The 27,389-nt window shown below is 41.2% G+C and overlaps 2 protein-coding genes across 2 annotated transcripts; both read left to right on the top strand.

The window, feature by feature from the left end:
* The first annotated feature begins 13 nt into the window (after nucleotides 1-13).
* Nucleotides 14-6,698, top strand: snrnp40 (small nuclear ribonucleoprotein 40 (U5)). Its single transcript, XM_012861392.3, has 10 exons — nucleotides 14-268; nucleotides 918-1,047; nucleotides 1,149-1,242; nucleotides 1,377-1,542; nucleotides 1,666-1,788; nucleotides 4,217-4,337; nucleotides 4,413-4,495; nucleotides 4,747-4,808; nucleotides 6,164-6,267; nucleotides 6,464-6,698. Exons 1-10 carry the CDS (start codon nucleotides 158-160, stop codon nucleotides 6,511-6,513), a joined length of 1,044 nt encoding a protein of 347 aa, XP_012716846.1. The 5' UTR covers nucleotides 14-157; the 3' UTR covers nucleotides 6,514-6,698.
* Nucleotides 6,699-12,206: 5,508 nt separating this feature from the next.
* On the top strand, nucleotides 12,207-25,143 carry nkain1 (sodium/potassium transporting ATPase interacting 1). The gene is made up of 8 exons (XM_012861435.3): nucleotides 12,207-12,312; nucleotides 12,718-13,119; nucleotides 17,289-17,426; nucleotides 17,536-17,616; nucleotides 19,235-19,432; nucleotides 19,559-19,619; nucleotides 22,491-22,572; nucleotides 23,887-25,143. Exons 2-8 carry the CDS (start codon nucleotides 13,066-13,068, stop codon nucleotides 23,894-23,896), a joined length of 624 nt encoding a protein of 207 aa, XP_012716889.1. The 5' UTR covers nucleotides 12,207-12,312; nucleotides 12,718-13,065; the 3' UTR covers nucleotides 23,897-25,143.
* The last annotated feature ends 2,246 nt before the right edge of the window (nucleotides 25,144-27,389 follow it).

The raw sequence follows: 27,389 nt of genomic DNA, 5'->3' as shown, positions 1-27,389 counted from the left end.
CTTTCTACCGGAAGCATTTCGGGTGTTTGACTTTTGTACGTTGTTGCTACTTCCTGCGACGCTCGTCTTAGTTCAACAAAGTCCATTCATTGTTTTTTGTGGGGGAGCTGTAGCTTCGTTTTTAAAGGATTCTCCGCTCCTTTTCCGTCGTGCCGGGATGATTGAGCCGATGAAGAGAGCCGGCGACATGGCGGTGGTCCCCTCCGCCATGAAGCGGCCCCGGATGGAGCTGGTGGCGGCGGCTCAGTCTCAGCAGCTCGTGGCCGCGGTACGGACCTTAGCGTCTTATTGATATTCACATTAGCTCTTCATCATGTGGAGGGTTATTTGTTGATTTAGACAGACAGGAGGAATATTTGTCCCATTAGAGGCGTAAACCCTAATTCACGTGTTTACAACACAGTTACATGGCAGCAACGCAACGCGTTTTGGCAGCTAGACATGGCGGAGATGGCGTGCTGAAGTTAAAATAAACTGATTTCAGACGAGAGAAAGGCAACAGTACCTAAAATTGTGTCTCTTAAGCATCTCTTTAAGCACAAGACGTCCATCTTTGTAGGCTAAACCACTTCTGGGCATATGATGGAACAGGAGAGTCTCATCATAGATGTCCAGGCAACACATCTGCAGCCAAGTCGCCATAGTAGACATTTTACATCCTTTTAGAGGTGATTTAAGAAAAAAAAGGGCCACTGAAGCGGTCTTTGCAAGAACCAGTAGATCTGCTCATTGCCTAATTACTGCTGGGTGAGCTAATTGGCTGTTATCAAATGCATTCTGTAAATCATCGTCACACTTTTTTCTTCCTGTTATTGCATGGCACCAGTATATACGCATACGCATATACCAGATTACATTTAATGCACTACGTATGAAGTCTAATTAATGCAGAGATTATGGGTCTTTGTGCTCCATAGGGCCCTCCACGGACCTCCAGCCTGCAGGCTCCCATCATGATGATGTCTGGCCATGAGGGAGAGGTCTACTGCTGCAAGTATCACCCCAACGGAGCCACACTGGCCTCTTCAGGCTTTGACAGGCTCATACGTAAGTCGTTAAAACTCCTGCGGCCAGCGGACCGACCCGCACCCCATGGTTCACCGTTCCGGTAAATAACTTGTTGTCCTTCTTGGTGATCTTTCCTGCAGTGTTGTGGAACGTCTACGGAGACTGCGAAAACTACGCCACTCTGAAGGGTCACAGCGGAGCAGTGATGGAGCTGCACTACAACACGGATGGCAGGTACGGACAGGTTACTCATTGTCTTGACTTTCGTGAAGCCGTTTCTTTTTATTGTCCCACAAATTGTACACAGCGTATCCATAAATGCTTCTCCTAACAGTGTGATTTATATGTATTTTTTTAATGTTTTTCAGCTTGTTGTTCTCAGCAAGCACAGACAAGACCGTGGGCGTGTGGGACAGCGAGACGGGCGAGAGGATAAAGCGCCTGAAGGGCCACACCTCTTTCGTGAACACCTGCTATCCGGCTCGTCGTGGTCCCCAGCTGGTGTGCACCGGCAGCGATGACGGCACCGTGAAGGTGGGTTGGTTTTTCCAAACACGGTCTTTGTAATGGCTAAGTTATCGAAAGGAAACGCATGCTGATCACACTTGTAATGTAGGTCATAGATTAAGCACGCACGTTTTGGTTCTGGCATTGTAGCTTTGGGACATCCGCAAGAAAGGGGCCATCCACACTTTTCAGAACACTTACCAGGTGCTGGCCGTGACCTTCAACGACACCAGCGATCAGATCCTGTCTGGAGGCATCGACAACGATATCAAGGTAATTAAATCCAGCATGGCATGTTAATGAAGTAAAGCAACACGTTTAATTCAGTGTTATAGTAAGAGTGCGTTATAATTTCAGGATTAGCTGGGTGCTAATTGTTAACCCGTCATGGTTTTAATGCTGTTGCATTGAAGTTGGTTAAAGGTCACAGACGCTTTTAGAAGCAGAACAATGGTGGGCGTGAAATGTGAGTTTACTAGTGCAGGGATCATCCTCTAAGCATGGGCTGGTATGAGAGTCTATTGGAAGCCCTAGTAAAAACATCAGTTTCATTGTGTTTACATGGGAAATATATAATTATTTTCATTTATTTAATAAGTCTATCATAAATACATAAAACAACATATTGTTAAAGTTGGGATAATGTGATCTATGATGAGGGTTGACGAGTGGCCCTTGCTTGTGAACACCTTACTGAACAAAGCTTTTGTTTTTTTGGTCCAAGTTGCGTTGTTACTGGGCCGGAGTTCTCCTGGGGGGGGTCAACAGAGAGGAGTGGATGAGTGAACCTGCTGCTTACTGTTTTTGGCCACTTCTAACTTGTCTTTCAGACCATTTTATGCACAAATAGCCAAAATAATAACACAGACCGACCATTGTGTCATTATTAGAGGACCACCAACATTGTAGTCCTCTACACCTGGCCGTAAACACATAAGCACACCTGTAACGATGCTGGAAACACCCCTTTCAGTCAAACTTTCAGACTTGTTTTTATGTTTTGACAGAATCATTAAATTTATGAATGAATGCAGATGTGTTGGAAATTAAGCTTAGAAAAAAAAAGGAGTTTACTTATGCAAAGAGAATGGAGATGGTTGCTAATACTGCGTATTACCTAATTGATATGTTGGTTAGTAAATGGTATCATTACCTACTTATGTAGTTTTTAACCTTATTTCACAAAGTTTAATTTATTTCCAACATTTGCAAAAACATAAAATATCCCTAAATTTTGTAAATATTTTTTTTTTTAAGAGCCTATATTGCATAATATTGTTTTTTTGCTCTTAAACAGTCCCCTGCTCAACAGACGTATTGTAATTTGCCAAATTTAGTTTTAAAATAGCATTAATCCCATAAGAATGTTAATAATTAGTTTCCACACTGTGACTTTTCATGGTTTACCATGACTCTGAATATTTCCAGCACATTTTCTCAGTCTTGAGGGGAAAATGCAGTCGTCTTGTGTTTAAGCCAGCTGACCGGCAGGTGAGGAAGGGGTTGGCCTATGTTGCTCTTTGCTCCTAAACATCCAAAGAAAGCTCTGGTGGCTCTGAAACTTTCACCGGGGTCTCATTAAATAGACTTTAAACTGCAGGATGTAGATAAAGGAGAACTTTAATTGTTTCAAAATTAACTTTTAAAAACATTTAGTTTCCTGTTTGTATGGATGTGTTCTTCATCAAGCTTCAATATTCATTTAGACTTTGGGTGATTTGTTTAATTTTCTATGTATTCGGTGCCTCTGATCATCAGAACAAAGTGTGTGCTTCAAGCAAACAAAAAGGGGCCAAATGTCATTCTTCAAGGAATCCTAAACGTAACCTGGCGCGGGATGAAATATTTTGGGTCCAAATGGGAGAAAAATTGGAGGGTGAAATAAGACTAAGAGGTGGTTGTTGGCATGTTGTGCTCTCTGTTCTCTCCCGCTCTAATTGCATGTTTTTGCCGGGCGGCCCATCCTTCCTGGAAAAAGAAAACCGTACTTCTACCGTAAGGTGACAGAGCAGCACTTTGTGGCCATGTCAATACGCGCCATAATCCTCAGTAAATGCAGAAAGAACAGCTGGTGGCGTTTTTAACCTTTTAAAATTCTTGAATTTTGCTGCTATGTCTGAGTTCCAGTCATTTCAGTAATAGGAACATTAGCCCTGTTGACTACAGTGGAACCACGCTGACCTAAACAGAGCAAAAACAGTTCAAATTGTGACAGAATGCAGAAACCGTGAGGGTATTTGCAGAATAAAGAGGTTTCACTGCAAAAAGGGAACTAAAAGTAAGTAAAATCTACTTAAAATTTGTATCTTTTTCCTTGATTTGAGCAGCTAAATAAGATTATTTGCCAATGGAATGAGAATTTCTAACCCTAAAATAAGATAATTAGCTAAACTGCACTTGAAATAAGATGATAGAGATGAATTGTTTTTATTTTAAGTACAAAAATCTTATTCCATTGGCAAATAGTCTGATTTACCAGCTCAAATCAAAGAAAAATACACTAATTTCAAGAGAATTTTACCTACTTTTAGTTCCCTTTTTGCAGTGTTCACAATCACACCGTCCTCTATGCCTAACCACCAGTGGGTTTGTCCAGCACGACTCAGAGCACGCTCACGACAGTCTGTCATGTCCTCCGTCTGCTCAGATGGTCTTTTTTTAAAGCTCTCTGCGTGTTCTCCACCCCCCCCCCGCCGTGCAGGTGTGGGACCTGCGGCAGAACAAGCTGATCTACAACATGCACGGCCACGGCGACTCGGTGACCGGACTCAGCCTGAGCTCCGAGGGATCGTACCTTCTGTCGAACTCCATGGATAACACGGGTAGGGACGGCTTCAGCGCTGTGTGAGGCGCGGACGCGTTCGCTTTTCTCTTACCTCTTTGTGTCTTTTGTGTAGTGCGGATCTGGGATGTGCGACCGTTTGCTCCCAAGGAGAGATGTGTGAAGATTTTCCAGGGTAATGTTCACAACTTCGAGAAGGTAATCCTGATTTATTACCAGGAAAAGGGGGGGTGAATCTATTCAAGCCACAGGCTGGAGGATATATAAAAATCATTTTAACTTTGTAGCTGAGTGGGGACTTTTTAGTCACTTTCTCCCTCTAAATAGGCTTAATTTAATTATTTTATCATGGAAAGCCGTCCTCCATTTGCCTCAATAGCAATGACTTGCAGATTGCATGATGACGTCTCGTTTCTGACAGCCGGTTGCATGCTCTGCTGTTTGTTCAGAACTTGCTGAGATGCTCCTGGTCCACTGATGGCAGTAAGATCGCTGCAGGTTCAGCCGACAGGTAAGAATCCGACTCCCAGTGACCACCGTCACATACAATGGTTTCACTAGCATTGGATCTTTAGATGCCTTTTCAATGCGTTAAACATAATTTGCAACATTCAGACTTAACCTGCATGCGAGTATAAACAAAACGTATTTGAAACCCCTTAACTACGTACTTTGCTGCTACCAAAAAAATGAGATCCCTGTTAATATTGCCCGCTCCTCTTATTTATTCAGTCTCCTCAATTTGGTCTTATTGTAGAAATGCCAGGTTTCTGTGATGTAGAAGTTGAGACTGTAGACATTTTGTGTTAACTATATCCTGTATAACTGAACTTTAAAACAAGTTAAGATGTTAAACATGAAAACATAGAAAATAATATCCGGTTGTGTTTTTGGGCACAGCAACTGGGGGGAAAAAAAAGCTTTTCATCTTCTCCTTCCTACAAAACTGGAAAAGTGCTATATAAGTTCAGTCCATTTACCATTTACAAGACACCAAAAAGGTCTGGGGTCAAAACTCACTGCTATTTAGAAGCATCATCTGAAGAAAGTTTAGTTTCATCTAAAAAAAAAATTAATGAAAATTAACCCTGGCTATGATAAACGCTGCCACCAAATGTCACTGTGGTTTTGTACCAAACAGCTGTGCACAGAAGAAGACTGAAAGTTGATATTTGGTCAAAAGTTGGATAAAACTAAGCATTAGTTAAAATATGCCAGCTTATTTTAGCTTTTGCTTTAGTTTGGATGCGTTTCCCCTATCTTTTTTTTTTTTTTTCATTTGAATTATGCAACATTGAAAGTTGACAAAGTTTTTAAATTATTTATCATGACCAGATTAGTTTTTTCTGCCCCAAATCACTAAATTCTGACAATTTAACAGGATTTTTTATTTCACTTTTGAAAGCTACTTTAGCTTAAAGTTCTTACTTGTTCCAACTTTTATATTATCATTATGTTATCTGTGTTTATCTATATTTATTATTAGTTCCGATAACTCGTCTCTCTCAATGGGGAAGACACATTTTTTCTGTTGAAATTGATGTCATGTTTGTAGAAGTAAATTTATGTTGGTCTATTATAAAAGTAAAATACAGTGAAGTATGTGATTGTGAAGTGTCAATAAATGAAAAGGTTACGATTTTATTTTCCAGTTTTCTATGGAAGGGCAGAGACATTAAGAGAACAGTTCAGGACATAAAATAGGTTAGATGTGTGCATGTAAAGCAAATAAACAACCAGCACAAACCTTCCCCAGTTTCTACTGTTTTTCTGAAACAGGATCTTTTTAAAGATGGGGGGGAGAACAATAAGAACGGGATGGATTCAGTAAAACATTTCTTTCTGTTGTTCTGCCTCTGCTCACAGATTTGTGTACATCTGGGACACCACATCCAGAAGGATCCTGTACAAGCTGCCGGGTCACGCCGGCTCGGTCAACGAGGTGGTCTTCCACCCAGAGGAGCCTATAGGTGAGTCCCTCTGCTGCTGTAGTCTACGGTTAGAGCAGAAATCATTAAAGCTTCAATGAAGTGTTTATCTTCCTCTTAAGCTTTAAAATAATCAAATAAAAGCTGGCCTTAAATGCAGTCTGGATGCGGTTAATTCTAGGTGAATGAACTTCTATAGGCTCTTAAGCTGCTGTTTTTATCTGTTTTCTCTCTGCAGTGCTGTCTGGCGCCAGTGATAAACGGCTGTACATGGGAGAGATTCAGTAGAGAGTGTGTGTGGATGTGTGACTTCATGTGTGTTTGTGTGCGGCCTGCCTTGGAAGTGTTTTATGGGGACTGATCGAGTTTGTTTACTTGCCTCGTCTCTCCTCGGAACAACCTCAGGATGAACTTTTATTACCATCAGTCACAGATGCCTAAAAAAAATGCCCCCCCCCTTTTTTTTTTTTTTTTTTTTTTTTCAAACTTGTGATTTATTTCATTTTTTAAATAAACTTTGGTATCCATTAAAAACAGCTTTTGTCACGTCATTTTGTCACACTTGTGTTTTGCTTTGATGGTGGAAGACTGACATTTGTCCTGCTTGGCATTTAAAACAAACCCAGTTATATTTGTAAAGGTAAGATAATCTACTGTGGCTTCCCTGCATTTTTTTTTATTATTTCTTAAAGAAATTTTAAATTATTTTCAAACACAGGTAAAGTAGAAGGGATTTTTGCATGTTTTAAACACGTTTTATTTCTGAGTTTTTTTTTTTGCGGTCTGTCTTTATACACAATACATTGTTGTCTGCTTCTCAACCCATCTGGGCCCTTTGAAGATTATCCTGCAGCTTTTCCCACTATCATTTTTTATTTCTGTTATTTATTTTACAATCCTTCTCGCAATGTATTGTTGTTTTAGAGTATATTGTTTGTTTTCGAGGTCATTTTTATTTATAGGCAGTAAAAAAAATAACTTGGATCTATATTTAATGTTAATGGAAGGCTGGAACTACAACCGCTGAGTCTCCATTTTTAATGGGATCTGAGAGAGTGCTCCCCAACTATCAAGGAATAATACTTCCAAGTCTTCGTGGAAACATTTTTAGAGCTGCTGTGGAGGAGGAGCAGTGTGGCTTTCATCCGGGCTGTGATGCACTGGACCAGATCTTTATCATGGAACAGCTGTGGGGGATCATGGGAGTTTGGATCTCCGGTCCTAATATGTTTTTACGCTCAGGAGAAGGATTCCTACTATGTTCCTCGAGCTGTTTTGCAGGGGTTACTATTGGAGTTTGCCACTTTAAGGGTTTTCCAGTCCATGCATCACCAAAGCCAGAGTAATGTCAATGTTCCCAGTGTGCGTTGGACTGTGCCAGGGCTGCCCCGTGTCTCTAATCCTGTTTGTGGCGAGCATGGAGAGGCCCTTAAGGCGGAGCCATGAAGAGGAGGGTGTCTGGTTAAGGACCGCCAGGGTCTCCGCTTTTTTGCAGATGACGTGGTGATGTTGCCGTTTTCAGGCCATAACTTCCAGGGCGCGCTGCAGCAGTTTGCAGCCGAGTGTGAAGCGGTCTAAAGTAAAGTCTGTGGCCATAGGCTGTTTGTGTTTCCGTCAACGGCAAATCCAGTTTTACGTCACCGTGGACCGAGAACGTGCTGAACAAGAATTTACCTGTAGCACTTTAAGGTTTGTCTTAAATGTAAAGTGCATTACAAATAATGTATTATTTACTAATAATATTAGTTTAAAATCAGTCTTAATTAACTGATAATAATGTTGGTGGTAGTCTCAGTCTGATGGTCTGCTGCCAGTGGTACTGATGCCATACACAAAGAGGCATTACCTCTACTTTCTTCAGCTTGACCTCAAATCAACAGCTAGATGGTTGAAACCTGGAACACTGCTGGGTGTTTTCAACAGGACAAGCTAATGTTGAGCTTCTGGAATAAACCGAAGCTCAACTTGGCTGAAAACTTTTATTCCTCATTTGTAAACTTTGGCCCTGATAGACTGGTGACCTTTCCAGGTTGTACCCCGCTTCTCGGCCATTGACAGCTGGAGATAAGGCACCAGCAACCCCTCGACCCCACAAGGCATAGACATGTTAGAAAATGGATGGAAAACAAAAACTATTTTTTTTTAATTAACCATAACATTCTTATTCAAGAGAATAGCTTGTTGAGTTGGAAATAAATCCATGTTGAACATGTAGTGCAAAGTGCAATCAACACACGTCTATGTATTAAACAGTTTGACCAGTACTTAATGCTATGGTCAGATTCCTGAAAGGTTCTGGTAAAAAAGTATTGATTATATAAACTCTAAAACAAGTAAAATTATATTATTCCACTGCTGTAACTCTCTTCCCTTCCATGTGCAAACAAACCCACTTTAAGCATATTACCAACACCAAAAGAATAACATAACCAAAAATTGCAGACCTCTGCGATTTGGAAATAGCCATTATATTGCAAATGCGATTAATTGTCCAGCCCTAGTTAAAATAAATCTAACGTGTATGGGTCCTAAATGTTTTCAATGTTTCTGTTGATTTTTGTGTATTCCCTTTAGAGACCCAACTAGGAAATTTTGGTTTTGCCAATATAGGTTGTTATAGTATTTATTTATTCCAGTGAAATCGAATAGAAGGAGCTCGTTGTGGGCCCAGTTCAACTACCTATCCAGCCTAAAAGAAATCCATATTAAGCCCACAAACGCATATCGACTGGCGCCGTGGTCAGATCCAAAAATTTTACAGAAAATTTGGTGAAAATTCCAAGGAAAAACGTCAAAGGACCTTCTGAGAGATTAAAGACCTGCTGGTCAAGACCACTTTAAAAGATTGCAAGATACTCTGGCTCTTTGGACAGAAATACATTAGGAGTGTTAGTGGACTTAAGTGGACTAAAAAATAAACTGCACCATGGCTTGTATAAACAATTTTCATTAGGGGGAAAACAAGTTAAACAGACTTTATGCTAAAAACATATCAGAAAACAGTTTTTTTTTTTTGTTAGTCTGAGGCTTGGAAGATTTATGTGCGATATAAAAACAGACACCAGTTTTGCATGAGATCATTTCCTCTGTTCACTTTATTAAACATGTACAGACAAACTGTAATAACTGATATTATATGGTATGGTCCTGTTTTTAATGGTCATGAAGCAGGCATTATCTACCATCAGTGTTTGCTGACTTAGCCTGTTTATTGGATAGAAGCATTGCTCAGGGACTGGCAGTAATGAACCCTGGCTGTTAAAATGTGTCTTTTATTTCCCCGCTGAACAATAATCTCAAACTGGACCCAGTCCTTGTTCTGAATCCACACTGACGTTGGTGATAATTTTATACACTGAATCCTTCTCCACCTTTGGCTGAACTTCTCTGCTCCTTTTGTGATTTCCTAATTAACAGGGGTGGCTCCAGAAAGTTTTCAAAGATGGTGTCCAGATGGGACCATTACAAATCTGATTCTTGGCGATGGCACAAAGAAAGCCATAGCAGAAGTTCTGCAGATATATCACTGGGCAAGGATGTTAGAGTGAGGCAGTAGGAACGGGTATTGGACACAAAGAAAAACAGGTGCACAAAGCCACGAACGTCAAAAAGACTCGTCTCATTCAGTCTCAGTTGATGGAGTGTAAAAATGTTTTTCATGGTATTGCACAGGAAGGATTTCTTAATGGATAAAAGCAAAGATTGATGAAAGAGAACAACCACTTTCAAATTTCCACAATGATTTGGCCATAGCAGGATGAAAAACACTTAAATACTGCACTCAATTCATCCATCCATCCATCCATTTTCTAACACGCTTATCCCTATTGGAGTCACGAGGGGTGATGGTGCCTATCTCCAGTTGTCAATGGGCGAAAGGCAGGGTACATCCTGAACAGGTCGCCAGTCTATCGCAGGGCAAAACAGAGACAGACAGGACAAACAATCATTCACTCTCACCTAAGGAGAATTTAGAGAGGCCAATTAACCTAACAGTCATGTTTTTTTTTATTGTGGGAGGAAGCCGGAGTACCTGGAGAGAACCCACTCATGCACAGGGAGAACATGCAAACTCAATTCAATAGTCTCTTTTAACACTTATTACGCAAGACTCCACTGTTGAAGGAAAACTGTTGAGGCTTGTTCAAAGTCTTTTGTAACTAAATAGACAACATGGTGGCACAGTTGTTGAAGCACGAAGGTTCTGAATCACAGTCTGGGGGTTTGTATGTTCTCCCTGTGCGTGTATGGGTCCTCTCCAGGCACACCGGCTTCCTCCCACAGTCCAAAAACCAAGATATACACCACCTGGCACCCTCCGCCCACCCCCACACGACCACGCAATCATAAGAAGGTAGACACTATAAAATGGATCGATTGATTAAAAAACATTTGGAAAGCCAAAGAAAATTTGGGAGACTATACTCTGGTCAAACGAGACAAATAATTAATTGTATGGACGACACTACATGCTCCTTATTTTGAGGTGAACTGGTACTGGACACTGTACCTGCAGTGAAGTTTGGAGGCGGGAACATCGTGGTGTGGGGTTATTTTTCCGCACGAGGTGCTGGCAGCATTCATATAATAATAATATCATATAACTCAATTCTATTCCGTTTACAGCTGTGATGCACGAGGACTCAATGAGCTTTACAAGGCAAATAGATCCAGTTTATAACCAGATATAGTGTACACGCAAATTCAGACTACCGTATTTTTCGGACTATAAATCGCTCCATTGCATCAGTCAAACAATGCATTCTGAAACAGCGAAACAACAAACGAACACGTGTTCAGTCTTTGTTGTCTATAAGTCAATGTTTCAATTAATTTGTAAGTGGTACAAGACCAGCATTTTAGTTTTCACAAGTCTAGAGCGCCCTCTTGTGGCTATAGACGGTCATGTTGATACTTGTTGATTCACGGTTAATATGAATTACCATTTAAAATTGATATATAAGTCACATCTGACTATAAGTCGTAGGATCGGCCAATCTATGAAAAAGGTTAGTTATAGTCTGAAGAATACGGTACATACATATGTACCAATTCAGTCCTAGTTATGAAACCCTGCGGTCAATTAACTGGAGCAATAAGAGAGATATTCTTAGTAGGAATCTGAAGATGCTGGTGAAGATTCTCAGTCATCCAGGTCATGATCGTTCCAAAAAAAAAAGTAAAAAAACCAAACAAAACAACTGGACTTTTTTCCGAAGTTTGAAGACGATTCGCTTCCCATCCAGAAATCTTTCTCAATTCAAATGTCTGGAGTAGTGTGGAGTTTCAAGCTTTATATTATTGCACAAAAAGGCCTTGTTATGGCTTAGATAACATGCAAATTAAACTGAAACAGGTCCACCCCTTTGCAATGGGGTGGACGCTAACAACTCTAACAAGGCCTTTTTGGGCAATAATATAAAGCTTGGAACTCCACACTATTCCACTAATTTGAATTGTGAAAGCTTGAATTGAGATGGGAAGTGAAACATCTTCAAACTTCGGAAAAGTCAAAATTATTATTATTTTTTTTTACTTTTTTTGGAAAAATGTGAAGATGAACCTGGACGATCCTGAACACATCCCTGTTAACTCTCAATGGGTCTCAGAGGGCAAAAATAAACCCGACTTGACTGACCCAGAGTCAATCAACAGACACAAATTCATTGCCAATCCGTAATAAGAGCTGAATTTCAGTGAGCACAGAACAAGCCTTCAAAATGTGAGGAGAGTTTATGTGGAAGATAAAAATCACACCTTGAAAAAACAGGCCCACTTGTGATTAGTTTCCTCTCTTAAATTCATCAAACATTTAATATACAACATTTTTCATGGGGGGGCTAGGGGGGGCTGCGTCCCCCGACTCCCCCCTGGGTTACCCCCGGTGTTTTAAACGCCTCTGCAGCAGATCCTCAGCTCCTCCTCGGGAGAGAGGAGGGGGGGGGGGTGTTACTGGGAGCCCCCACCCCCATCATCATCTCTCCCCTCTCTCACCCGCCCGCCCCCGGCTCCTCCTGCGCTCGCCCCGGCACCGATTGTTGACAAAAGACGCCGTGAGAGAGACGGAGGAGGCCAGAGCCGCTGCTGGTGAGTAAATCCTCCCCGTAACTTCATTTTTTTTTCGCCCCCCTCCCTCCCTCCTTCTCCTCCTCCTCTCCTCCCCTTAAAGATCCCGGTAGCAGCTCCGGCGGAGCGGGATCCCAGTCGGTGGGAGAGCCGCCTCCTCCGCGGAGTCCAGGCCGGGTGCTTTGTGTCCGTTTGGCGGAGGAGCCGACCGTTAGCCGCGGTGCCAATGCGGGGTCGGTCCCCTCCTCCTCCTCCTCCTCCTCCTCTTCCTCCTCCCGGCGGCCCCCCCTCTCTGTGCTCCGCTATCATATGATGCTCATTTCAGTCTGCAGCCCGGGGCACATTGTGACAGCTTTCCGTCTCTCTTTGTGCCTTTGTGTGCGCCCCCCCACTCCCACTCCCACTCCCACTCCCACCCTCCGGAAGGTGTGGCCGAGGTGATTCGGAGTCAGCGGGACCTCGCAGCAGCAGCAGCAGGCCGGTGGGAAGCGGACTCCCCCAAACGCCTCCTGCCTTCTCCCCTTTCCCCCCCTCCTCCTCCCCGCCTCCCCCTCCGTTGAAGACGTCGCCGCGGCTGGGATTTTATAGACAAAAGCGGAGGCTGGAGATGCGACTGTGAGCGGAGGAGGAAGCAGCGGCGGCGGCGGCCTTGTGCGGGTCTATTCATCCCGGGAATGGTGTGAGCTGAGACGGCCAGGCAGTCTGGATCTGACCGGGGACTCGTCGTTCCCCCGGAGCCTCCGCGGCTCGAAGCCGCGACCCGAGCCCTCCAAGATGGGGAAGTGTGACGGCAGATGCACGCTGCTGGTGATCTGCTCCCTGCAGCTGGTGAGTGGGCTTCTCCTCACAGGGCCGGTCCGAGGCTGCGTGGGGCCCTAAACACACACATGACTAACCTTCAGCTCTGCTTTAGGACCATTCCACTTCAAATCCCTGCTCTGCCACAAATTACGTTTCATTTACGTTATTACAAAGGGGAATAATGGTTAAGACAGTCCGTAAACCGAGCTGTTTATTACATGTTTTTGATAAAATAACCAGTGAAATACCCCTGTTGTTGCGTTACATCGGTGAATGTGAAGTTCTAATTAAGAGGTATTCGCCTAAATCACAGGTGTCAAACTCAAGGCCCGCGGGCCAAATCCGGCCCGTTAAGGTAAATAATCCGGCCCTCAAGAGCCAAAAAAAAGACACATCATGTCATAAAGTAGAGGCATATATCCTTTTAAAGTGTATAAAGTGGTTAAATCTGTGCCTCCTTTAAGTGTAACTCACTCCAATATCAACTTTTTTGCAGATAAACTGTATAAACTGGGCCTAAGATTGCTACTTTTATGTTACTGTGCATTTTTTATACTTCTATATGAACTGGAATGAAATTATGAAATGAAAAGTATCGTCTATACACATGCAACCGGCCCTTTTAATGACTTCATGACGCCAAAGTGGCCCCATATAGAAATGAGTTTGACACCCCTGGCCTAAATGGAGTTGCAGTTGTTATTTGATTTAAAGCAAAATTCATATCAGCAACAGAAGAGCACTTCATGACTTTTTCACTAGTTTTTGTCGGATGTACAAAATTTGGCTGCTGAAGAACAGATGGGCGATAGATAGATAGATAGATAGATAGATAGATAGATAGATAGATAGATAGATAGATAGATAGATAGATAGATAGATAGATAGATAGATAGATAGATAGATAGATAGATAGATAGATAGATATATTTGTCATTTTGTATGCACAAAGTGCGTACAGAACGAAATTTCGTATTTTGCATACAGCTTGAAAAATCACAGTAAATTGCACTAATTTTCAGGATAAAGATGCAGCAGCGATGTGTGTAAAAGAAAGCCTATTATTTTAGGACCATTCCACTTCAAATACCTGCTCTGCCACAAATTACGTTTCATTTACATTATTAAAAAGGGAATAATGGTTAAGATAGTCCGTTAAAAAACCGAGCTGTTTGTTACATGTTTTTGATAAAATAATCTATCGAAATACCGCTGTTGTTGCGTTACATCGGTGAATGTGAAGTTCTAATTAAGAGGTATTCGCCTAAATGGGGTTGCAGTTGTTATTTAATTTAAAGCAAAATTTATATCAGCAACAGAAGAGCACTTCATGACTTTTTCACTGGTTTTTGTCAGATGTACAAAATTTGGCTGCTGGAGGGCAGATAGATAGATAGATAGATAGATAGATAGATAGATAGATAGATAGATAGATAGATAGATAGATAGATAGATAGATAGATAGATAGATAGATAGATAGATAGATAGATAGATAGATAGATAGATAGATAGATAGATAGATAGATAGATAGATATATTTGTCATTTTGTATGCACAAAGTGCGTACAGAACGAAATTTTGTATTTTGCATACAGCTTGAAAAATCACAGTAAATTGCACTAATTTTCAGGATAAAGATGCAGCAGCGATGTATGTAAAAGAAAGTCTATTATTTTTTGATACAACAGTTTTTTTTTTTTGAGGAAAATACTTTTTTTTTAAGCTGTAGCAAACGCAGAAATTCATGTATAAAAATGGATACATTTGGCTCCAAAGGGTTAAAAGTATGTATGTTGATTTTATTCTTTGTATGCCCTGTTACAAAGGAAATAATGGTTAAGACAGTCCCTTAAAAACCGAGCTGTTTATTACATGTTTTTGACAAAATAATCTATCGAAATACCACTGTTGTTGCGTTACATCGGTGAATGTGAAGTTCTAATTAAGAGGTATTCGCCTAAATCGAGCTGCAGTTGTTATTTAATTTAAAGCAAAATTTAAATCAGCAACAGAAGAGCACTTCATGACTTTTTCACTAGTTTTTGTCGGATGTACAAAATTTGGCTGCTGAAGAACAGATGGGCAAAAGAAAGTCTATTATTTTTTGATACAACAGGTTTTTGTGAGGAAAAAACTTTTTTTAAGCTGTAGCAGACGCAGCAATTCATGTATAAAAATTGATACATTTGGCGCCAAAGGGTTAAAAGTATGTATGTTGATAATGTTTTCCGTTGTTGACATTATTTTAGACTTAGACAACTTTATTTGTCATTTTGTATGCACAGAGTGCGTACAGAATGAAATTTTGTTGCATACAGCTTGTAAATTGCAGTAAAAATTTATAAGTATAAGGTGCAGCAGTGATTTAAAAGTAAACAATTTAAATGTAGACAATGCAGGTGAGTATTTTTAAAACCATTTGTATGTGCAGAATTTTACATTTGTATTTTCATTGTTTGTATGCCCTGTTGTTAAGGTAGAAAATGTAGCATACAGCTGGTGTATTTCTTATACATTAATCTGTTCAGTATGCATTATTTTCAACTCAACTAAAGTTGTTACTGTGCAACTACTCAGATTTGCATGTCGCATTTTAAAGCAAGGACCAGAAATGTTTGTTTTCCACGATTACCACTCGTCTATCACCCCTGTTGGCTCGGGAGCCCGTAAGCGGCGACGCAGTTTGCTTTTTGCCTTGGGCCGGCCCTGTTTCAATACATGTGTGTGTTTGTGTGCCCACAGCTGAGGCTGCCTCTCTAACCACCAGGATATAATTAGCGCGGCGTGCTACAGACACACACATTGTAATCAGACATTTTTGTCCAGCCTCCTTGTACAGTCACACAGTCACACACACACACACACACACAAAGCTTAGAGCTGCAGCTGCTGGGGCGCCTCGCCACATTACAGGCGAGGCTGCGGTTCCCTGGAGGAGAGGGAACAGGGTAGCCTCTGCATGTCGGTGTAGGCAAAATCATGTGAATCTTAATAAGAGCCTGCCCATGATTGTATGGGGCCCTAAGCGGAATATAATTTGGGGCTCCACTTCCTGTTAAGGTCAACCGGTACCACAGCACTATTAATATGTAATTTATATTGTCCGAAATTTATGTTTCTGCATGTTGTGCGTTTTAACGCCCCTCGTTTCACAGTTCCTTTGCACACTAACAAAAAATGATTGCATTGGACCAAGAACTGTGTAGAAAAGGTTATTTCTATTACTTGTTTGGTAGTCGTCCTGAAGCCTTATTAATACAGACATACTGTAGTAGATTAGGCAAGAACGGCCATTGTAATTGTTGATTGTGAGTGAGAATGATCTTTTATGCAAACAGATACATGTGTAAATAAAAAAAATAATAACTGTCTCTGACCTTCCAAACAAGTTTAAAAATTGGGCAAACTTGAGACATTTCAGATTTTTTAAAGATTTGGATCTCTTAAGGATCTCCTGCCGTAGGTGGAATATAACCTGGACTACTTTCCTTTCCTTTAACCCCCTGGAGACAAGTGTTGGAGTCAAACTGCCCCACATCCACAGTGCTTTAGATATACCACTGATACCTGTTGATGCATTTTCAACACATACCAAGGGTGATAATTGGAAGCACTTTGCTGCCATCTAGTGGTTGGAGTTATGCCACATAATGTCTAATTTAGCTGATTTCCACACTAAATACCTACCTTTGTATGTAATGTAACTGCTACATTAAAGTGACAAATATCTGCTGAATTCAGAATCAGCTTTAAGGGCCAAAATGCTGCAGTTGTCAAAAAAAAAAAACTGTTAAGATGTTCACTTTAAAATGCGTAATAAATGTTTAATAAGTATACCCTGCAGTGAATGTGCCTATCAGCCCTGTTAGGGCTGCTCATTGTGGCCATTGTGTTTGCTCTGCTGATGAGTTTTTGTGCAGCAGAGGGATTTGGCCCATAGATTCTCATTAGTTTGGCCCAGCTATTTCTTTCTTTTTTTTTTTTTTGGCGGTCCTCTTTACAGTCACTGGACTGGCTGGTGCTCCAGGCAGTTTCCATGGTAACAGTTGCGGCAGCCCCCCCGTGCATATGTGTGTCCCTGTCACTTTGTGCGTGTGTGTGGTACCTTGATTAAGTGAGGAGGCTTTATGTCCCTCTATGCATTTGATTATGGCTCCTCTAACAGGCCTTTGTGTTTGAATCTGAACCTCCGTAGGTGGCGGCCCTCCAGAGGCAGGTGTTTGACTTCCTGGGCTACCAGTGGGCTCCCATTCTGGCTAACTTCCTGCACATTATGGCCGTCATCCTGGGCATGTTCGGCACTGTGCAGTTCCGCTTCAGATACCTCATTTTTGTGAGTGCCGTGTATCATCCCCCCCCCCCCCCCTTCCCCAATCCCACCAGCATTGCACGTTCCTGCTACTGAACCGTCTTACTAACACTTGTGATTGGATCTTTGACAGTATGCAGTATGGCTGGTCCTTTGGGTTGGATGGAACTCCTTCATTATTTGTTTCTACCTGGAAGTGGGAAACCTGTCTCAGGTAAACACACTGGACTGCGCTACTCTGTTATATCTATTATATCTAAAACATCACAGGTGTATATAGATATTATACAGGTGTATATATCTATATACACCTGTGATGCTTTGGGAAAAATATAATCAACTTAAAAGCTGTTTTGATAATCAATTTTGCATTTAAGTCACCCGCTCACCTCTTTGGAAGTTGTATCAGTATTTCTGTTTCCGGACTTTTCCCCATGTTCCTTATTAAAAAAAAACCCCATAAAAGTCTGTTTTTCTTAATATAGGTTATATAAAGGTGGAGTAATTTGTTTGAAGTCTGAGAACAGAGATGAGATCATGAGCTGACTATCTCCTTATTCCCAGAGACGATAAACTCTTTGTTTCTCGCAAGGCGATTAGGTTGGAAAAATGAGCCGATCTCGTGTTACAACTTCAGATAATGATCAATAACAGCGGTGTGTCAGGTTAGATCAGCCTCCAGCATCACGGTTGGGATTTCGATAAATATATGAATCATTTATCTCAAAATTTGGTAATTGTTGACGTGAAATAGTTTCTGCAAATATTACTGCAAGTCAGTACACCTCCTCCACTGACTTGGCAGAGTGTCTCTGACACAATTTAAACCCAGGTCCCCTGCATCAAGAAACAAGTGAGTACTACCACTTAAAAAAGTCAAAGAGCTACTTTATTAGGCGACCATAAACATAGTCGCCATTTTTGTTGGAAGGCTGCAGTGTTCATTTTGTTAATGAACAATTTTAGTTCACAACCTTTTTTTTTCCCTGCTAAAAACTAGATTCCAAAAAAAGTAAAAAAACAAAGCAACTGGACATGTTTTTCGTAGTTGAAGAAGTTTCGCTTCCTCTCCAGGAAGCTTTCTCAATTAAAAAAGTCTGGAGTAATGTGGAGGTACTCATCATTACTCCAGACTTTTTGAATTGAGAAAGCTTCCTGGAGAGAAAGCGAAACATCTTCAACTACGAAAAACAAGTCCAGTTGCTTTGTTTTTTACTTTTTTTGGAATGACCATGACCTGGATGACTGAGAATCTTCAACAACCTAAAATCTGGATTAAAAATTCATCCTGAATGATTAAAATTAGGATAAATATTTAGCGACAATTTTGTTGACTAATAAAACGAGACAAGAGTGTTTGAGGGAGAGGAATTGTGGGGAAATCTATTTTAAGCTGCAGTGAAAGGCGGAATGAGTTGGAAAAATATCCAGTGGGATTAAATCCTGGTCATTAGATGTCGGATCAGGTAATATAGTTAGCAGCAACATTTTATATGTTACAAATACATTTATTTTGTTCAGGTCATCTTTTTAAATCTGATTTTCTCAGTATTTTGAGTGGGTAAATTTTTACTTTTAAGTGTCAGATTGTTGCACGGAAAATTCGACCGAAGGGAAAATTCGCATAAAGCCGTTTCGAATAACAAAAAATATTTCTCTGTGCAACTTTAGCAGGATTTCCATCCTGAGATGAAAATCGCCACCAAAAACATTTTCATGAAACTGAATATATATATGCCGCCTGTTTTTAACATGTTGAGAAGAAGCAGGCCTCCTCTCCTGGCGTTTAACATCTGAACGCTGATGTCTGCGGATGCTTTCCGTGTGTGCAGGACAGGGACTTTCTCATGACTTTCAACACGTCCCTCCATCGTTCGTGGTGGATGGAGCACGGCCCCGGCTGCCTCGTGACGCCCGTGCTGGACTCCCGCATTGCCCCCGACGACCATCACGTCATCACGGTGTCGGGATGTCTGCTCGACTACCAGTACATCGAGGTGTTGAGTTCGGCCATTCAGATCCTTTTGGCGGTGAGTGACACGCGACTTCCTGTCGTGGAAAAGTTGACTTTTCCCGACAACCGTCACCCTTAAAAACCGAGGCTTAACGAAAGCGTAAAGCGCCACTTAAGATGTTTTTTTTTTATTTCTCGGCAGCTCTTTGGCTTCGTGTACGCCTGCTACGTGAGCAAAGTCTTCCAGGATGACGAGGACAGCTGTGAGTGCTCTCTGATGGGATTCTAGTGTCTCGTTCACTTTATCAGGTCTACTTGTCCTGCTGTCGAGGATTTTATTTTTGGGGTTGAAAGGGGGGGGGGGGGGGGGGGGCTGCATGCAATGAGATGCTATCTCATTGTTTTCGCCCGCATGAGTCATGCTTGGAGATGTGAGCGCTCAGGATTCCCTGTGGGTGAGCTGAGCTCCCCATCTGTGGGGAGTATTATATGGGCTGGAGTCCTCCCATCAGTGGCCGTCTGTCAGGCGGGCCATCTGTGTGTCTGGCGGGCCTTTTTTCTCACCGGGGTTTTATTCTCACTCAGTAGGAGGCAGGAATATTTGTCGCATGTCATACGGCTGGTGTTTTCTCCCTGAAGTTTGACCAGTTTTGCTGTTATATCAATAATAATAATAATAATAATAATTTCCACCAGTGTGTATCTCTTCAATATTACATTTTGATAAATAACCCCCATGAGAAAGCTTTTTTTTCCCCATTGCAGCACCATAATCTCAGAATTTATTATAACAATATATTTAGTACATGTATTCAATGAGGAAAAATATATTTTATTATTATCATTATTGTTTTAGAACATCATTTATTGGGACCTGTAATCATTTCTGAACAAATCTCACTGAAGCATTCTTTAAACGTAACCATTTATAAGCTGATCGGTGTGTACTTTTGATTCGTTAATTCCTGACTTCTCTTTTCCCAGGGGTATAAATATGATATGACACAAGCCCCTTCCCCTTAGCTACTCTTCAAAATGGGTAAGAGAGGAGAACATGCCGTTCAAGTAAGGCAGATGTGGGGCTAACTTCTGAAGCCTGGAAACAATAGCTTCAAGGAAACAGCTGCTCACCCCAAGAGTAACAATTAAATTATCGGTCCCAAACCTAACCTGTCCCTTTAACAGTTCCATTAAAAAAAATTACCTATAGCATTATCTATATATAAAGTTTTTTTTCCAACTTGATCAGAGTGTCTAGGAACTTAATCCATGAGTTTCTGCCTCCATGGTGCAGAATAATGACATTACAAACAGACCGATGTCTATTAGCTACTCTTCAAATCAGGATTAAAAGAGAACATGCCGTTCGAGTAAGGCAGATGTGCGCTGACCTTCATACGTTAGGAAATACTTATAAGTAACCTTCACTGAGTGGCATTTTCTCTCATCTTCTCCCATTTTGGTGGGTGGCTCGGAGAAATGGATTTCTGTGTTCTCTCCTAATAAGACTCCAGGGAATCAGAGGCCCGTTTCTAATACGCGCTTCAAAACGGGAGCGATAAGAGCACAGTCAAGTAAGGCGGAGCCACAATTAATAAGTTTTAAAACATCTGAACCTTTGGGGAAACGAGGCCCCTAAAGTCCTCCTGTCACCACGCACAGTGAGCAGGACGGTAAGAGAGGTGGAAAAAACAGACGCAGGACGTTGCAACGCTGCAGAACAACCGTTCACTTAAAGGCATTTGTGCACAAATTTTCCAAGGATGCCAAGTTACGTGTTACAGTAACACTACTGTTAATGCCTATTTGCACACTCTAATTACTTCTGATTGCACAAATCTGTACAGGAAGGTTTAAGATTACTGCACAGAATTTACTGCGGCCATGAACGCATCATCGAAAGAGCTTTGAGGGATGGATTGGTGCAGCTATACAGCAATTTATATCGTTCAAAAAAGGACTGATAGCAGACTAACTGTGTACAAGTATTAGCAGACCCTAAAAAAAGTAAAAAACAAAGCAACTGGACTTGTTTTCCGTAGTTGAAGACGTTTTGCTTCCTCTCCAGGAAGCTTTCTCAATTCAAAAAGTCTGGAGTAATGATGAGTACCAAGCTTTATACTACTGCCTACAAGGACTTTGTTAGGCAGTAGTATAAAGCTTGTTACTCCACATTACTCCAGACTTTTTGAATTGAGAAAGCTTCCTGGAGAGGAAGCAAAACGTCTTCAACTACGGAAAACAAGTCCAGTTGCTTGGTTTTTTACTTTTTTTTTTGGAATGACCATGACCTGGATGACTGAGAATCTTCACCAGCAACAATCAGACCCTAAACACTAGTTTGCACACTTAAGCTTCTCAGGAAGTGTTTTTGGCCAGTGCATCCAGCCGACTGACTTCATTTATATTTAGATTAAAGGGGGGAAAATACCATATCTGTTGTGTCTGCCTGTGTATATTATCTGCGTACATCCTGCGCCGCTGTCTGTCTCAGAAATAAAGATTCTTGAATAACCGCGCAGGTCGCCTGTGTCACCGCAGGTTTACCAGGGTTCCTGCGAATCCTTAAAAAGTCTTAAAAGGCATTGAATTCTGTAATATAAAACTAAGGCCTTAATTGGCATTAAAATGTCTTAAATCAATCTTTCTTAGGTCTTAAAATTGTTACCAGGTCATAAATAGGATTTTATTTTTGTAATCCTTACCAAACAGTAAAATAATTGACACAATTATAATTTTTTTAATTTACCAAACGGCTCAATGTAACCATTATTGGTTCCGTCACGATAGCAGAACCAATAAAAACTGTTGCGGCCGGACCATAGCTGCGAAAAAGAGTTGGCACTGGTTATGTTGTGGTTTTTAAAACTGATTTATAGTTTATTTTAGTAGGGAACAAAACAAAGTTTGTGAATTCAGTTCAGTAGTTGTTCAAAAATATCTGTAAATTGTGTGTTTTTTAGCTTTCTTCCTATATGGAATGTTTTTCTTACAATGTTGCTGTAAATGCAAGATAAAATTAAGATAACTTCATATACTCTGTTACTGAAGTAGATTCTAATAAAATCCAGTGCCTGGTGGTAGGTGTCCATTCAACACAAAGCAAATGATGTTGTGTTTTTCTTTGTCTGCAGTCGATTTCATTGGTGGGTTTGACTCGTACGGCTACCAGCCACCTCAGAAATCCTCTCATCTGCAGCTACAGCCTCTTTACACGTGAGTCGCAAAGTATTCACACACCCTGAATGACATTCGCCTTTTGTCACAATACAAGCACAAACATCAGTGTGTTTTACTGGGATTTACATAACCAAGCGTCGTAGTGGAGGGCAAACTTGTGAAACAGAAGGAGAATCAAACAACTCCGCCAAAATCTCTTGCAAATAGAAATCAGCCAGAGTGTGAATTCCACACTTAGGTCCCTTTATTCTCATACAGAGTCCAGCCAGTTGCCTTCAGAAGTCACTGAGTTAATAATCGGAGGGGTGTAAACAGATGTAAACTCAACAGACTGGTCAGAGGTAAGGATGTGGAGGAGTTTAAAGCAAGTTCATCTTCTAAAACAACGGCCTCAAGGTTTGGACGACTTACTGGCGCTTTTTCCCATCGGTGGGAAATGTCAGGGGCATAACTGTAAACTATGGCTGCGGTATATCCAAATAAGATAAACATGATACGGGGCAGTCCTGGTAGAAAACCTGCCAGAGGTTTAAACTTTAGACTGGGGTCAGAGTTTCACCTTCAAGCAGAACAACGGCACTAAACACACAGCCACAGCTATAACGGAGAAGATTAGAGCCAAGCCTGTTCGCGTCTTAGAGTGGTCCAGTCAAAGTCCAGGCGTGAATACAACCGAGAATCTGTGGCAAGGCCGGAAAATAGATGTTCAGAGATCTTAACCGTCCGAACTGAGCTGGTAGACTCATAGCGGCTGGATACAAATAAAGGCCGATTTACATCTCTATTAGTTATATTAGATAGTGTTGCGCCGATGCCATTTTTTGGCCCCGATACCTGGCTGTGCAGTATTGGCTGATACCGATACCATCTGTTTGAAATTGATGTGTGTGTGTGTATATATGAAGAACTGCATACTACTTAGGGTAGTAGAACTTTTTATTGCCTACCTGGAATGGGTGACAATAGTTGAATAAACTTTTGGCTCTCAAAGGCCAAAATAGTGCAACATTTGTGAAATTATACCGTGTATAATAGTAGTGCAACAGTAAGACAGTAAAATTACATTAATAATTGAATAATCTCTTTTAAACCCTGAGTTTTGGCTCTCAAATGCCAAAATAGTGCAACTTTCATGAACTTATATAACATGTATAATACTAGTCGGGAGAGAGAAGGCATGTATCATTTTCCCTTCAGTTCATAGCTATGCGCTCCATAATGCAGCGCTGTGTGTGGCCCTGTCACTTAAAATCCCAATAAAATACACTTTTTTTTTTTCATAAAGAGTGTTGCCATAACTGTGAAGAGCTCATCCTTCTCACCTGTGATCTCATCCTCTCCTCCTCCCAGGGCTGGTTAAGTGTCTGTAGCGCCCCCTGGAGGCCCAAACCTGAAGTTGTCACTGTGGATGGAAAGAAAGAAAGAAGAGGCAGGTCCCCCCCCCCCCCCCCCCCCTCCTAAATTACACTCACTCTTTTGTGTCACAGTTTACCCTAGAAGCGGACTTTTGACCCCAGGAGGAGAGCCGTGAGAGCGTGCCTGCGTGTGTGTGGTTGTGTCTGAGGAAGGAAGATAAATTCAGCCCTGAAGCGAAGGTTGCAGAGCTCAGGGACGAACCAGCATGCCAGGCGGAAGAGGAGCTGGAGGGAGAAGAGAAGATCCGCTAAAAACTGCCAGCTCTAAACGCTTCCTCCTGAGTCGGCCTGTGTGTATGTGTGTGTGTTGTGTGTGTGAGATACGATTGTGCAACTCTGAGCTGGTACTTTCTGGTTGTACTCTGGACTCTATGACCACTTTGCGCCTCCGTGTGTGTTGGTTTTCTCGTCCGGGTGAATGCTCCTGTGCGCGGATGCGTTGGAGTCACGTAATGAACCGAGGCACGGCTCGTACCTGTTGTTGTTCTTAGAGCGTGATGTTGAGCTAGAGCAGTCCTGCAGTTTCCTCTTCCCAAAGCTGTCTTTCCTCCTCCCCATGCTGCTGCAGCCCAGGCCCAAAAGAGGGCGTCAGTCACAACCCCCTTCGACCAGGGGTGTCCAAACTTTTTGTCTCAAGGACCAAAATTATCCATCCAAAAGTAATCTAGGGCAAAATTTTTTATTTATTTTTCCCACTTCCACTAAATTATAAAATCATGCAATATTTTAATTAAACAAATTAGTTAGACTTTCTGTGGGAATGGGGATGTGTAAATCATTGTAGATCCAGAACTTGAAAACGGGTTTTGCACAGTTGCCTCATTAAAAGACCAGTTTGCAAATTCTTTGGGGCTCGACTGAAAAAATAAAAATGGAAAACAAAAAAAAAAGGCTTTTCAGGACAGGATTTGTGTCAGTCTTTCTCTGAAAACACTGGCTGCGTTTAGCCAATTTAAATAAATTCATTAAATGCATTTATGCAAGTCCAGATGCGGTCCTATTCACTATAAAAGGGAAAGTAAATTAAAAGACAAACAATTCGTGTTGGACCTAAAATCTTCCTCTTTAAGGATGATTTTAGTTTCTCTCTAGTAATTTTGCCATAATTGAACATAAAAAGTCTCCATCTGCATCAACCTCCTGTGCTGGTGGGCCAACTGGTTCTTGAGCTGCATTTGGAGGGACTCCACGCTTTTTGGACACCCCTGCCTTAACGGATCATCTAATAAATGAGCAAACAAGCAATCAACGTGTTCAGTCCGGCGTGCAATAACCTCACAGACAGGCTGTGAGACTGGTGTTATTTTGGACTAAAATGTAGCTGTTAGACAGTAATGTCATGACAATAAAAAGGTGCCAAGTTTTATTTCGTTTTTCCAGGAATATCAGTTTAGCCTGTTGGTGGGCATGTGTTGGTCAGACGGCTTTGGGAGGAGGCGTTAGTGTGTCTGTTTATTTTTATTTTTTTACGGGGGGGTGGGAAGGAGTAGTCTGCATGTAAATAACCAGCCGATGATTGTTTTGTTGGTTCCATTTACAAAAAAACAGAGGGGTCACATTATGGGGGTGGGAGGGATCACATTAATTCGTTTTGCTTCATACCTGTTTCCGTTCTTCTCTCTTTTTGTATATATATCCTCATGTTGCCTTGTTTTTGTTTTTTTTTAGCCATTTTGCTGTAGTCCTATTTTTTATATCAGAAAGACGTGGAGTTGAGCAGCTCGTTCATTCATCCTCATCGGAACATGTGGATTTTTTTCTTTTTCAATAACAAAACGAGACAGAAAGTGAGAACGAAGGAGGCAGGTATGAGGCGCAGACCTTAAACGGACGTAAAAAGTAAAGTTTGAAATAATAAAGGTACACTTTCTACTTTAAATGTGACTTCTGTCGTCATCTGCAGACACATTTTTGTCTCACTGAGTGTATAAAAAAGGTTTAATAAACTGAGTGCTGTCACAGCTGGTTGTGTTTCGATATTCACTGTCCGAGGCTGCGTCCCATTGGTTTCCAGTTTCAAGTGTTGCAACATGTTAAATTTGCTTTCACTGTTACATATACTGTGGCTAACCGCTATAAAATTAGAAAATACTTCTCTTTAAAGTTAAATATTTTACCATCACCGCAACAATTGTTCTGTGTGCTGTGACCCATTTCAAATGTGCAAAAAAAACCCAAAAAAACCCATCAAATTAAGGTCATAAGTATTGGTGACGGTATTATATGAAACAAATATACAGTATTTTATTCATTAGTCATCATTTATGGGGAAGTGGTGGCCTAGTCATTGATGAGCCAGGCGTTTGTGTCTTGAAGAGGCCCCAAAGGTCAGTTTGTCACTCTGGGTCCCTGAGCAAGACCCTGGACCACAGATTGCTCCCCGTGCATTAAATGCATAGACAAATTTCCCCTCTGTGGGACTTTAAAGGGAAGTAAATATTTATTATCAAAGAAAAAGTATAAATAAAAAATTAACTATCTATTTTCTGTCACTGCTTGGTCCCTGCGGTGTTATGGTGCCTGTCTTAGGCAGTCAACAACTAACACAGACACTGGACCATTGCATCACAAGGCCACAAAAAAAAAAAAACAAGTGTCTTTTTTAAGTGTTTTGTGGCTCCAGTGGCATTTTAATGATCAGCTGCTGAACAGGAGGAAGGAAGAGTTAATGGCCGTGCCAGGAATCTAACCTGGGACAGCTACGCCAAGGACGTTTATCCTCCAAGGTCAGTTTGCTGTGGACACCCACTTACCGTCATTCAGTCAGCACAGATTGTTTTCCTTTTCACAGTCAAAATAAAAAAAAAAAATACTGAATAACTTCCTCGTACGGAAAGTCAAAGTTGTCCTGGAAAAAGGAGCTGGAGCATTTCTGCGATGCACATCACTTTCATCACTTTTCTACTGCCATAAAATCCACATTTATCCAGCTGGCCTACATTGAATTCTGGTTCTTTACATGCAAGTGCATCTAAAAAAAAAAATTTAATTGAACAAAAGTGCAACAAAATGTGCCTATCATCTCAGAAAGTGAAAGTCATTATATAAAATCATTACACATAGAATGATATATTCAAGTCTTTTTTCTTGTAATACTGATGATTATGGCTCACAGCTAACGAAAACCCAAAATTCAGTGTCTTGGAAAATTAGAATACTGTGAAAAAGTTCATTATTGGAAACTCCCTCATCAACTAATTAAATCAAAACAGCTGCAAAGGTTTCCTGAGCCTTTTCCAGCTTTTTTCCAGTAGGACCTGGGACCTGCCCACACTGCCCAAGGTACTAAAATCTGGTTAGATGACCATGGTGTTCCTGTTCTTGATTGGTCAGCAAACTTGTCTGACACAAACCCCTTAAAAAATCTCTGGGTTGTTGTCAAGATGAAGATGAGAGACACCAGACCCGACAGGGTAGACGACCTGAAAGCAGCTATCA

This window comes from Fundulus heteroclitus, chromosome 13, assembly GCF_011125445.2.
Source record: "Fundulus heteroclitus isolate FHET01 chromosome 13, MU-UCD_Fhet_4.1, whole genome shotgun sequence".
Classification (NCBI taxonomy): domain Eukaryota; kingdom Metazoa; phylum Chordata; class Actinopteri; order Cyprinodontiformes; family Fundulidae; genus Fundulus; species Fundulus heteroclitus.
This window is presented reverse-complemented; position numbering and strand designations above follow the sequence as displayed.